The sequence below is a fragment of the Pollachius pollachius genome, assembly GCF_949987615.1.
Source record: "Pollachius pollachius genome assembly, chromosome: 16".
Classification (NCBI taxonomy): Eukaryota; Metazoa; Chordata; class Actinopteri; order Gadiformes; family Gadidae; genus Pollachius; species Pollachius pollachius.
The window spans coordinates 4,021,141-4,034,297 of record NC_136949.1 but is presented as its reverse complement, the minus strand read 5'-3'; the positions used below and the strand labels follow the sequence as shown (position 1 = coordinate 4,034,297).

The following is a 13,157-nucleotide window of genomic DNA, read 5'->3' as shown; positions in this document are numbered from 1 at the left end:
TGCACAAACCTTAGGGTTTACTCATGATCATATTAATGTGTCGCCACTCTTTTTAAATAAAATATTTTTCCTTGTATCAATAAACACATTATTTTAAATTTCCATACATAACAATGCCCAGACTTTAAGGTAATTTCCCATACCTTCCAAACTTGCTCAAGAATCCTGTTACTCCATGCAGAGTAGGACAACATTATCATTGATTGATAAAGGAACAATCTATTGGAAACCAAAGTTGGTCAACATGGTCAACTTTATTTCTGGGTACCACCATTCCAAATCACAGTAATATTTATTTACAGTAAAAGTGTGAACACACTTAGAAGTTTGGAATGCATACCAACAAAAACAACACACATGATAGAAAAAAAACTGAAATTAACAAAAAAATAATAACAATTGTAAAAGGAATGAACTGCAAGTGCATGTAGTCAATGCAAGGTTTCAATGTCATTCAACCACATTGAATACTTTACATTGTGTTATATTAACTCCAAAGCTAGACAACAGAAGGGATTCCGGGAGATCCTAATCGACCTCCTCCATCCTGGATGTGTCTTCGTCTCCTTCCAGAGGAGGCATGTCTTCCACGGGGGCGGACGTTGGCTCGTCCGTGGTCAGGTCGTCCTCGTCGATGCCTGAGAGGAAGAGGGACACATGTCAACAAACGGGTGCCATGTTGGACCAAAGTGGACCAGACTATGCAATGACACTTCATCGCAGGACAAACACAGTTCTCACTCATAACACTAAACACAAGTCTGTTTATGAACCAGGGCGAAGGCCGTAGACTAAAGCAGTGAAGATATCACACTTTGACAACGGATGAGGATGCCCTGCTACGCACGAGCAGCAGAGCTATAATTGGTGGCCCTGTTTGTGCTAGGCTTCCGCCTGTGTGTAAAGGGTCTCTTGTCCCTGGGCTGGTGGCTCAGGTACTTACCAAGGCCCAACTTGATCATCCTGTATATGCGGTTGGAGTGGGTCTGGGGGTCATCAAGGGTGAACCCAGAGGACAGCAGCGCCGTCTCAAACAGGAGGATCACCAGGTCCTTCACGGACTTGTCGTTCTTGTCCACCTCCGCCTTCTGCCTGAGCGTCTCGACGATGGAATGGTCCGGGTTGATCTCCAGGTGCTTCTTGGCCGCCATGTAGCCCATGGTGGAGCTGTCTCGGAGGGCCTGAGCCTTCATGATCCTCTCCATGTTGGCGGTCCAGCCGTACGTGCTGGTGACGATGCAGCAAGGGGAGGAGACCAGCCGGTTGGAGACGGTTACCTGGGACAAGATAAGGATTCAGGCGGTTTAACGACAGAGAATAAACATGTTGAGTAATTACTGACACATAGAGGTTGTGTCAGTAATGTTCCAGTGTGTTCCCTAAAGTGCCAGTGAACCCAAAGGCCTGTTCTCTTGGTTTTTAAACACCTATGACCTTGAACATAGTACTCTGTGCCATTTTTGCTAACGCGTTACCTCGATTTAGAAAGAACAAGCTCATACTCCTGTGTGGCCAGTCTGGCCAATCTGTTTGTGACCGATCCATGCCGCACACCACACTGTGTCTGGTTTCGTGGTGCGCTCTCTGGGCAGCGCTTAAGATTCCTGACTGCCTCCCAGAGAGGGTTACCATCGCTCATCATTAACAAGGAGTACTAGCTAGGAAAAAAATAATTCCAGGGATCGTAACCATGGGGATAACACCTCCCCCTCCCCCTCATAATGCATTTATACTCAAATCTCATATGGTTTGACTTTGAGCTGTATCAGGGTTAGGCTGTGTTAGGGTTCACTCGCACTTCAAGCCTAGTTGGTGACTTGTCAATACTCCCGTTCCTCCCTTTCACCTTTTCCACCTTCTTCTCCAAGATGTCCTTCATGATTTTGCACAGGTTCTCAAACTGAGACTTCTTCTCCTCCCCCCTCTTCTTCTCGTCGTCGTCCTCAGGCAGCTCCAGGCCCTCCTTGGTCACCGACACCAGGTTCTTGCCATCGTACTCCTTCAGCTGCTGGACGCAGTACTCATCGATGGGCTCGATCATGTAGATGACCTCCAGGCCGGCCTTGCGGAGGCGCTCCACAAAGGCCGAGTTGGCCACCTGCTCTTTGGTCTCACCTGAAATACAGGTACTTTTGTCAGATCTTTGGGTAAATGAGAGACCTTTCTTATGGCCAACCTGTATTCATACATTCCTGGATATTTATAAAAAAGGACCCCAAACACTTTCATCTTCATGAAGTCGGCACAAAAGCACAAAGGAAATAGTTTGCATTCTCACTTTCCATGAGAAACAAGCAAAACATGAAATGTGAAAATACAAAATGGTCACTGAACATATTCCTGTGACTGAAGATGGTTTGGTTGGTTGACCCAGCATACACACCAGTAATGTAGTAGATGTGTTTCTGGGAGTCCTTCATGCGGGTCACATAGTCCTTCAGGGAGACCAGCTCGTCTCCAGAAGCAGAGGTGTAGTACCGCAGCAGGTCCGACAGCTTCTTCCTGTTCTGAGAGTCCTCGTGGATGCCCAGCTGAAAGAGATGTCCATGGATTAGAATCATTGGCAAGGTAGGTGCTTTTTATATTCCAGCTTTAGAGGCCAGGGCCCTCATTTATTACAGTTGGTAGAAGAGATTCTAAATTCTATCGTGCGCATAAAATATAGGGTGTACATACGCACAAAAAGTGTGACAAAAGTTGGCATTCATCTAGTGTTCTTATGCTGAGCATACATTAAAAAATTCAAATTTCCTTACATTTAAGCCCATAAATAACCATATACGGTCAATACACGTCCAATAAAAACATAGAGGATATACATTTATCACAGAGTAAAACATAAATTCTTGAGACAGAGGTGTAATCAAAGTAGAGAACCTTTCTGGGTACACTCTAAACTAGAGTAAGCTTTCTAAACTAAACTGTCTAAGACTGTTGCATGAGAGCAAATGTGGTTGGCAGTAAAATGTCTCCCTCAACCTTTCCCCTTTAAAATGGTACACATGGTTTACGAAAAAAAATCAGAACGCAAACTTGATCAATGAGAGCCCAGGTTTCTGTTAACAACACTGATGTCAGTCCACAAACAAGACAGAAGATGGCAGTAAGGAGCTTTCAAATGGTCTCAAGCAGCTTAAGCTGTTAATAGGGAAAGAGGATCAGCCAGGTGGTAAGGGTTAGGTCACAGGGACATACGGTCGTGTTCAGAGACGGTGGCTGGTCTTCTTCATCCAACACAAAATATCCAAGTAACAAATAGGACCACGATGATCGAGGATTTGATCAATACAAATTCAAGAGGGCCACAACACTTCCCACTGATAACCTGAAGTCACCCACCTTGAGGTTCTTGGAGAACTGCTCGTAGCACTTCTTATAGTTCTCCTTGTCCTCTGCCAGCTCAATGAAGAGCTCCAGGCACTTCTTCACCAGGTTCTTGCGGATGACCTTCAGGATCTTGCTCTGCTGCAGCATCTCTCGGGAGATGTTCAGGGGGAGATCCTCAGAGTCCACCACGCCTCTAATGAAGTCTAAAAACAGAAGAGACGGTTTGTCCTCAGTCTGGCCCTATCAAAGTGGCAACTCAACGACGCGGTTGGAATAACGGTTCAATATTTCACACAAGGCTGCCAACCCGGTCCTCATGAATTGGTGGCCAGAGTTTCCCTCACAACTTACTCAGATACTCAGGGATGAGCTCGTCGCAGTTGTCCATGATGAAGACCCGGCGCACGTACAGCTTGATGTTGTTCTTCTTCTTCTTGTTCTCAAAGAGGTCGAAGGGCGCGCGGCGCGGAACGAAGATCAGCGCGCGGAACTCCAGCTGACCCTCCACCGAGAAGTGCTGTGGAATGGAAGCACATGGGGTGTTGGTGGTGCCCACTGCTTCCCCCCTTCAGGAATTACCCTTCCCAGTTCAAACGTCTAAGAACGTACGGCAACTATGGTGCAAACTCAGTTTGTACCATGAATAAAGACAGAAACCAAGCACTTTAATAATAATAATAATAATAATAATAATTGATTGAATTTATATAGAGCTTTTCTAGACACTCAAAGACGCTTTACAGTGAAGGGGGGGACCTCACCAACCATCATCACCTTTACCTTTTCATGGTCATTTTGCATTTATAGTTAGACATATATCGTGATATATATATATATAGAGATTATCGCAGAATCGCAATATCGCGATTTCATCGGTATCGTGGGCCATGTATTGCATGTTGTATTGTGAGGGACCCCGTGATTCCCGCCCCTAATGTTAACCCGTGGCTGAGACCACCGCTCCCGTACCTTGACGGCCAGGTGGTCCTCCCAGTCGTTGGTGAGGCTCTTGTAGAACTCCCCGTACTCCTCGTTGGTGATGTCGTCGGGGTTACGGGTCCACAGGGGCTTGGTCTTGTTCAGCTCCTCGTGGTCGATGTACTTCTCCTTGATCTTCTTCTTCCTCTTCTTGTCCGAGCACTTGTCGCCGTGGTCGTGCTCGTCGTGCTCGTCGTCCGAGCCCACGTCTTCGATCTCGGGCTTGTCCTCGTCTTTGTCCGCGTCGTCCTCGCCGTGCTTCTCCTTGCTCTTCTGCCCGTCCTCGTCTTCGGCCTCGTCGTCGCTCACCTCCTTGTCGCGCTCCTTCTCCATCTTAGATGAGCACACGCACACCGTCCATTAGTGAGATATCAACATACTTTTAAACCACCATGTTGTTAGGACAAGGACCTATGAAAATGAATGAATTTCATTTTCAAAATGAATGAATTTCATTTTCATGAAAAATAATGAATGAATACATTAATCAGAAATGTATATATTCATTTATTATTTGACACGAAAATGAAAGATGAAAATGAAAGGTTTTCATTAATTGATTGATTTTTTTTTTGCTCTTATTCAAGGCAGCTCATGTCACAGGTGCATGTTGTTCTTACAAAGAGCGTGATAGGGTAACCGATGAACTGCGAGTGCTTCTTCACGATCTCCTTAATGCGTTTTTCCTCGATGTACTCGATCTGGTCGTCCTTCAGGTGAAGGATCACCTTGGTGCCACGCCCGATGGACTCAGCTGCTCAGAGAACATGCAAAAAAACGAAAAACGTACAATTTTGAAAAACTGAGATCCCAGATGGATGTCGGTCTTTCTCCAGTTACGGAGAGAAACTTGGATCTGGGGAACCGTTAAGAGCGTTCACTTACAGTTATCCACCTTCACCGTGAAGGAACCGCCGGCGGAGGACTCCCAGATGTACTGCTCGTCGTCGATGTGCTTGGTGATGACCGTCACCCTCTCCGCCACCAGGTAGGCCGAGTAGAAACCCACGCCGAACTGACCGATCATGGAGATGTCGGCTCCCGCCTGCAGGGCCTCCATGAAGGCCTTGGTGCCCGACTTGGCGATGGTTCCCAGGTTGTTGATCAGGTCGGCCTTGGTCATGCCGATGCCGGTGTCGATCAGGGTGAGCGTGCGCTCCGCGATGTTGGGAATGATTTCGATCTTGAGGTCCTTGCCCGAGTCCAACTTGGCGGGGTCGGTGAGACTCTCGTAACGGATTTTGTCTAACGCCTGTAAGGAAGACATGGTTTCATGGGTTACATGAAGTGATGAAGGGTTTCATAATCACACTTTTAGTAATGCTACAAATATTGAAGCAGTGTTTATCATCATTATACGTCGTCTTAAAATCTTAGGTGACATGGAAATGGAATTGACTGCACAAACATAGGGAAATATAACACATTAGACCACAGATTAATGGAATTATTTCTGTGGTATGTGGTGAATTGTGTAATGTACTGTACTGTACATACATTGATTTATTGTGGATTATTATGTTCCCTTTGTGAATAACAAAGATAAAAAAAATTATAACATCAAAGAAACATGGACGACCATCTTCTCCAAGCGACTCACATCGGAGGAGTTGGAGATGAGCTCTCTAAGGAAGATCTCTTTGTTGGAGTAGAAGGTGTTGATGATCAGAGACATAAGCTGAGCGATCTCAGCCTGGAAGGCAAAGGTCTCAGCCTCTTCCTCCATGGGTTGATCGTGTGCTTCAGGCATCTAGGCAGAGGGAACAAGGAAATGTCAAGACTGACGCGAATGACATTCAATGTTTGAAAATACCTTTTATTTTTGGTTTATCTCTAACCAGTCTGCACATATTTGAGACAATAATGGAACTGGCTGTTTCTAACTTCTTGGTCAACATTATAGACATGGTTTCTTGTCTTTGTTTTAGAGATAAGTATAGAATGCCTTTATTCATACAAGAAACGCAATGCAAATATGCAAATGTACCGTCGAGATTAACTGAAATTAGTTTAAAAAAACGCTGTGCAACTTGCCACACTGTTAATGTTCATTGATACAATTGAAATTGGTGAACATGGAAAATTTGAATAGAAACGTAATTGGAGTCAGATGAATAATAATTATACCATTGATGGAGTTGGGTCCGTTCATAGCTTGGGCAAAAGGATAATTGAAAAAATGTAATGACCATTTAACGAGGTACCTATAAACTGATGAGATCTAATTGATGCTTGCCTGGTGGATAACCAGCGTGTTCTTATCAGCGCCACACATTCTGTACATAAACCATCCTAAAATCAGGACAAGAAAGGTCTGCTTCTGCCTTAAAATTAGATAAGCAAGCTTGCCATGACTTTTCATTGAACATCAAATGACAACCTTTGAATGAACCTTGCAGACCAACTGCTAAATGTTTCGCGGTGAGGAGCCGTTGCCAAGTGCCGCTCCCCCTATCGGTTCAGGAGGCAACGACAAGGTTCTAGAAACTACCAGGCGGATCCCAGCTCTCATGAGGAAAGCTCCTCCTCGTTACCATCGATTTAATTCACGGTCCTTTCCACGCGTTAAGCATGGATGCATCATCCTATTTCGCCATCCCAGGCCTCTAATCTAAATAGCGATTTAAAACAGAGGGATCATTATGTGTGTAATATCCATCTCTGTGGATGGTCGTTGTGAGATGCTGCTGCACCACGGGAAGAAGCAGCAGATCACACCGGTCTCCTCAGACACTAATACCTCGATTATGCCCCACAATAAAAGTAATTAAAAAGTTTTTCCACCGGCCCTAATAAATAGGCATGTTGAGCAGGAATAAAATAATAATAGCACAACACAATACAACCCCGTTATACTAGTTTGTAACATCAACTACTATTATAAACATTAACGCAGGATTAATATTAGACTTAATTTTTTTTTAGGAGATAGTATTTGACGATATATAGGCCTAATGAAAGATGCGCAGCGTGTTATATTTTATACATTCAATTTTACCAACAAATGTAACGTTATAGCAGCCATTGCACCGCTCATGTATTCCTAACCGTTGTCAGTAGCCTATATTAAAAAATAATGCACCAATTCAAAGCACTTGCCCCTTCAGCATCCTAGCAATATATTGTTTCTTATATCGAGCCTTAATTTATTTACCTTGCGTTTCTGTCTAAGGAAGATCCCGCCGGGAAGTGCAGACTCCTGTGTGTAATCTCAGCCAAGCCGGATGAAGTCACCAGAATAACGCTGGGCTCACTTTATATCGAAGCCTTCAAACCTTCGAGAACGGTCTAGTCTCGAATGTTCCCTGCCGTGCCGCGGATAGGCTAGTCGGACTGTCAATCAGGTTTTGTCGCTCCGTTCAGGCCCCCTTTGAGTAGTAAAGTAGGCGGGCTCTGGAGAGAGGTGACTGCTCCGCAAAGACCACAGATGTTGTCAAGAAATTTCCCCAAGAGTCATAGTAAGACCAATTTTAGAACATGTATAAATACATTTTTATTATAAATCGGATTTCTTTCTTAAAAAACATTTAACAGGTACAAAAAGACAGATCGAAATCAATACATGTTGATTAGGTCTGAATTAGATACCTGATTTAGAATATAACCATGGTGGATTGCTATAATAATATGAATTAAGGTAGTTACAATTTGCTAAAATGACATTTTAAAAAATATTGCAGTTTTGTAAAATAAAATATATCTGGAAGAACTAAAGCTATTAAAAAAAAAAAGACGAAGTTGAAGGAAAGTTGAAGGCACATAAGTACATAAGTACACAATAATTTAATCAACTTCCTCCATTCTTGATGTGTCTTCGTCCCCTTCCAACACGGGCATATCCTCCTCACTGGGCTGAATGATTTCCTCAATCGCAGCCTCATCGTCATCAATACCTGAAGAGACAGAAAACAGCCATCAGCAAGACATCCCTTGACAGAGATCTGCAACCAGAACCATCATCCGGACATCTCCAGCCTGTTTCGCCTCCGCACACGCGCCGAGTGACAGCTACTCACCCAGACCCAGCTTGATCATCCTGTAGATGCGGTTGGCGTGCGTGGCGGGGTCCTCCAGTGTGAACCCAGAAGACAGCAGGGAGGTCTCGAACAGCAGGATCACCAGGTCCTTCACGGCCTTGTCGTTCTTGTCCACCTCCGCCTTCTGCCTCAGGGTCTCCACGATGGGGTGCGTGGGGTTGATCTCCAGGTGCTTCTTGGCCGTCATGTAGCCCATGGTGGAGTTGTCTCGGAGGGCCTGGGACTTCATGATCCTCTCCATGTTGGCGGTCCAGCCGTACGTGCTGGTGACGATGCAGCAAGGGGAGGAGACCAGCCGGTTGGAGACGGAGACCTGTGGTGGAGGAACAGGGTAATGAGGTTGATGTGTCTCAGGAATATAATTGATCACCTCTGTGAAGTTGGTGCTTAGAATATTTAGAGCAACACGGTACATGCAAAACATTAACATAATATTGAATAAGAAGAATTAAAAACGAAATATTAAGTAACAATATCAATAAAAAGGTTTTTGAAACTGCAGTAGGCTGTGAAAGGCTAAGAGGCGATGAGAGGAGGGCTTTACTGCGTCGATAAAATGTCTCATCTTTGAATGAAAGGGGAAATGTACCTTCTCGATCTTCTTGTCAAGGATGTCCTTCATGATCTTGCAGAGATTTTCAAACTTAAGCTTCAGCTCCTCCCCCCTCTTCTTCTCGTCGTCGTCCTCGGGCAGCTCCAGGCCCTCCTTGGTCACCGACACCAGGTTCTTGCCGTCGTACTCCTTCAGCTGCTGGACGCAGTACTCATCGATGGGCTCGATCATATAGATGACCTCCAGGCCGGCCTTGCGGAGGCGCTCCACAAAGGCCGAGTTGGCCACCTGATCCTTGGTCTCACCTGAACAAACAGAAATCCACACGAAACATTCAGATTCGGAGCCTCTTGGAAAAGGAAGCATCAGCGAGAACAATCGATTCAAAAGAAGTAGACTACGTCTAGCTGAAACTACGAACCGGTGATGTAGTAGATGTGTTTCTGGTTCTCCTTCATGCGGGACACGTAGTCCTTGAGGGAGACCATCTCATCACCCGTGGTGGAGGTGTAGTAACGGAGGAGCTCCGACAGCTTCTTCCTGTTCTGGGCGTCTTCATGGATACCAAGCTATGAGGCAGAAAGTTACATTTAGTGATTATTAAAAAATATTGATTTTAAATAATTAAATAATCACCAATCTATGTATACAAAACAAAAAATGACCACTGAATACAAATAAATACATAAAAATGGTCGCAGAATTTTCCAGGTGAGCTATAACAACTGATAGCAAAAACAAGGAGGGGAGAACCCAAGCGGCCTGAAACCAACCTTGATGTTCTTGGAGAACTGCTCGTAGCACTTCTTATAGTTCTCCTTGTCGTCGGCCAGCTCGGTGAAGAGATCCAGGCACTTCTTCACCAGGTTCTTGCGGATGACCTTCAGGATCTTGCTCTGCTGCAGCATCTCTCGGGAGATGTTCAGGGGGAGATCCTCAGAGTCCACCACGCCCTTAATGAAGTCTAATGGGGGACGGGGGGGGGAGAGGGAGACAAGGATCACGGTTAGTACACACACTTAAGCTCACATCGTGGTCAGAAAAGCTTGCACTTGGCATTAGCGTGCCACTCACTGAGATACTCGGGCATCAGCTCGTCGCAGTTGTCCATGATGAAGACCCGGCGCACGTACAGCTTGATGTTGTTCTTCTTCTTCTTGTTCTCAAAGAGGTCGAAGGAGGCCCTCCTGGGCAGGAAGAGCAGCGCACGGAACTCCAGTTGGCCCTCCACGGAAAAGTGCTGGCAGAGACCAAAGAAAGGACATTCTTAACGCTTTGCGCCGAAAGACATCGCTACCTGAATGGGGAACACACTGGCGGTACATACAGCATCGCCGTTGGATTTTGCCGAACCGCAGGCCTACCTTGACGGCCAGGTGGTCCTCCCAGTCGTTGGTGAGGCTCTTGTAGAACTCTCCGTACTCCTCGTTGGTGATGTCGTCGGGGTTACGGGTCCAGATGGGCTTGGTCTTGTTCAGCTCCTCGGCATCCATGTACTTCTCCTTGACCATCTTCTTCCTCTTCTTGGTGCTGTCCTTGGTGTCCTCATCCTCGTCCGAGCCCACGTCCTCGATCTTTGGCGCGTCCTTGTCCTTGTCCGCGTCCTTCTCCGGCTCCTCCTCTCCCTGCTCCAGGTCCACCTCCTTCTCCCTGGCCTTCTCAACCTGGAATAAGTTTTAAGATTGATGAAGTGTCGGTCGTGGGGCTGAGGTTGAAGTATAACATGCTCATAAAGTGAGCAGCATTAAAGTCAAGTGAGAACTTACGTAGAGGGTGATGGGGTAACCGATGAACTGCGAGTGCTTCTTCACCACCTCCTTGATGCGTTTCTCCTCACAGTATTCAGACTGGTCCTCCTTGAGGTGCAGGACCACCCTGGTGCCGCGGCCAATGTCCTCCCCTGAAAGCGTCGGAGCGAGGAGTCAGTTGATGCCAGGCTGTGTATGAATAGTCTACAATCCAAGAGCTGGAGGTCAAGTGAAGGGTAGGCTTACCGGTGTCAACTTTGACTGTGAAGGAGCCTCCAGCTGCTGACTCCCAGATGTACTGCTCATCATCGTTGTGCTTGGTGATGACGGTCACCCTCTCCGCCACCAGGTAGGCCGAGTAGAAACCCACGCCGAACTGACCGATCATGGAGATGTCGGCTCCCGCCTGCAGGGCCTCCATGAAGGCCTTGGTGCCAGACTTGGCGATGGTTCCCAGGTTGTTGATCAGGTCGGCCTTGGTCATGCCGATGCCGGTGTCGATCAGGGTGAGGGTGCGAGTGCGCAGGTCGGGCCTGATTTCAATCTTCAGCTCCTTGCAGGTCTCAAGTCGGGTTGGGTCCGTCAAGCTTTCATATCGGATTTTGTCCAAGGCCTGCCCGAATGGAATACAAAAGTTAAATATCGATGCTTGACGTTAACACCATATCATAGTTTGCGTAAGTGTTTTCATATGGCTAAAACTAATGATAACAAATCAATTGATTTTACTCACATCGGAAGAGTTGGAGATGAGCTCCCTAAGGAAGATCTCTTTGTTGGAATAGAAGGTGTTGATGATCAGAGACATAAGCTGAGCGATCTCAGCCTGGAAGGCAAAGGTCTCCGCTTCCTCCTCCATGGTACCGGCTTTCCCTGGCATCTGAATCAGGAGAGAATATAATAATGTTATAAACAAAGCCTAGAGATTGCAAGAGAAACAACAATTTGTCTTTTGAATTGTTTAAAGCGCAACCCCCCCCGCCCCCCCCCCCCCCCCTCCCCCACGCCTGTAAGTGAGTGCATTGCAATTGGGGGGTGACAAGGGAACTGCTAGGCTCCTGTTACACATGTTCCTTCTGCCAATCAAAGATGGGCAGTTCAAAAAAGGGGAGGGGTCTACCATGCCTTTCACACCCGGCTGCCAACAGCTGCGAGGTGTGTCGCATGAAGCCCTCTCTCAAAAGACTGAGAATAAGGTTAACATGTCTGGCAAATAAGGAAATGCAACATGATTATTACATTTAAATGCAATATATGATTATTTAATTTAGATTTGTATAAAGAAAACTTTGTTTAGTTATAGGCCTGTAGTAAAAGGCCTGCAATGAGCAAATGTATGAATTTAGGTTTATGTAGATATATCTTTAGAAGGAAAGACAATATAGACTTTCCTTATGATTCCATCAAATAATATATTATACTTATTTGTGTACTGTAGTTTGGTGATGGTAGTAGTAGCAGTTCTCATTAACTATCAGTCTAGTAGTAGTATTAGTTATTGTAGTAGATTTTCTGAATACCCGCATTTATTCCTATGTATCAGTAAAATGTCCTTGATAACTGTTGTACATGAGTAGGGCTGCAGAAAGAAACTCCTTTACTGCTCTTTGTGCAAAGCGGCCATTGCTACTCTTGGGGGTCATGCTGTAAGCCATGTGCTCTTTACACTTTGTGGCCTCACAAAGTCAGGATAGAAGAAGGATAGAAACAACTCGAATAAACCCTTCCTCATCAATTATTAAGAGATTCATCGGTTTATATTGTACCTAGCACTCATCCACTGCGTTTAAACCCATTTTAAATTCTCTCTGCAAACGTTAAACTCCATTGAAATCTGAATTAAACTGAATACTATGAATTAAACAACGACTAGTTTGTCTTGATAGTCCAGCCTTACCTTTACTAGGATAGTCTTCTTTGAACTATATCTTAGAATATGTCCGCCTCAATCTCTCCAAATATGTGCTTCTCTCCTCTTGGTTTGAGTAAAGTCTTCTTGTGGCTTCTTTCTCTATGTACTAGCCCTTCCACATGCATCTGTCTTTTTATACTCAAGGGGGGGGCTTCTCGAAGAACCCATTCAGAAGCTTCCAGAAGAATTGCCTACTACAGTATGGGTATTGGCTGGGTGGGGGGTAGGGAAGGGTCTCCTGAGCCCTAAACTTCATGTGCCCTTATAGGGCCACAGAGTCACAAGGGGTGCATGTCACTCAGACAAGAGGGCTTTCCTGATAGCCTGTCCTGGGCCTGGCCCACACTATCTCCCAGACCTCCGGTCGGTGCCACAGCTGTGTGGTTCTGCGGCCTGTTCTAACACCTGCCGCCATGGCAGGGAAGAATACCGACACTGGCCCCAAAGCTCTGAAAGAAGACACAAGGCGCCAGTCTTTAGTTGGTCCAGATTGATCCAAGATTTAAGTTATCATCACAGGTTTCACAGGCAAAGGGGATAGCCGTTGAAGCGCATTATGCACATTTACATGAGAGCTTCTGAATGGGTGCTTACTGTGATGA

The 13,157-nt window shown here is 45.7% G+C and overlaps 2 protein-coding genes across 2 annotated transcripts; both read right to left on the bottom strand.

The window, feature by feature from the left end:
* Window positions 1-241: 241 nt before the first annotated feature.
* hsp90aa1.2 (heat shock protein 90, alpha (cytosolic), class A member 1, tandem duplicate 2) lies at window positions 242-7,552 on the bottom strand. The gene is made up of 11 exons (XM_079753493.1): window positions 7,460-7,552; window positions 5,906-6,055; window positions 5,191-5,557; window positions 4,926-5,059; window positions 4,297-4,638; window positions 3,679-3,844; window positions 3,340-3,530; window positions 2,384-2,531; window positions 1,847-2,115; window positions 944-1,277; window positions 242-638 (listed from the first exon to the last, which is right to left on the bottom strand). The coding sequence occupies exons 2-11, from the start codon at window positions 6,053-6,055 to the stop codon at window positions 529-531; spliced, it is 2,211 nt and encodes a 736-aa protein (XP_079609619.1). The 5' UTR covers window positions 7,460-7,552; the 3' UTR covers window positions 242-528.
* Window positions 7,553-7,931: 379 nt separating this feature from the next.
* Window positions 7,932-12,650, bottom strand: hsp90aa1.1 (heat shock protein 90, alpha (cytosolic), class A member 1, tandem duplicate 1). The gene is made up of 11 exons (XM_079753499.1): window positions 12,541-12,650; window positions 11,377-11,523; window positions 10,890-11,256; window positions 10,662-10,795; window positions 10,260-10,559; window positions 9,970-10,135; window positions 9,669-9,859; window positions 9,317-9,464; window positions 8,932-9,200; window positions 8,322-8,655; window positions 7,932-8,198 (listed from the first exon to the last, which is right to left on the bottom strand). Exons 2-11 carry the CDS (start codon window positions 11,521-11,523, stop codon window positions 8,089-8,091), a joined length of 2,166 nt encoding a protein of 721 aa, XP_079609625.1. The 5' UTR covers window positions 12,541-12,650; the 3' UTR covers window positions 7,932-8,088.
* Between the last annotated feature and the right edge of the window lie 507 nt (window positions 12,651-13,157).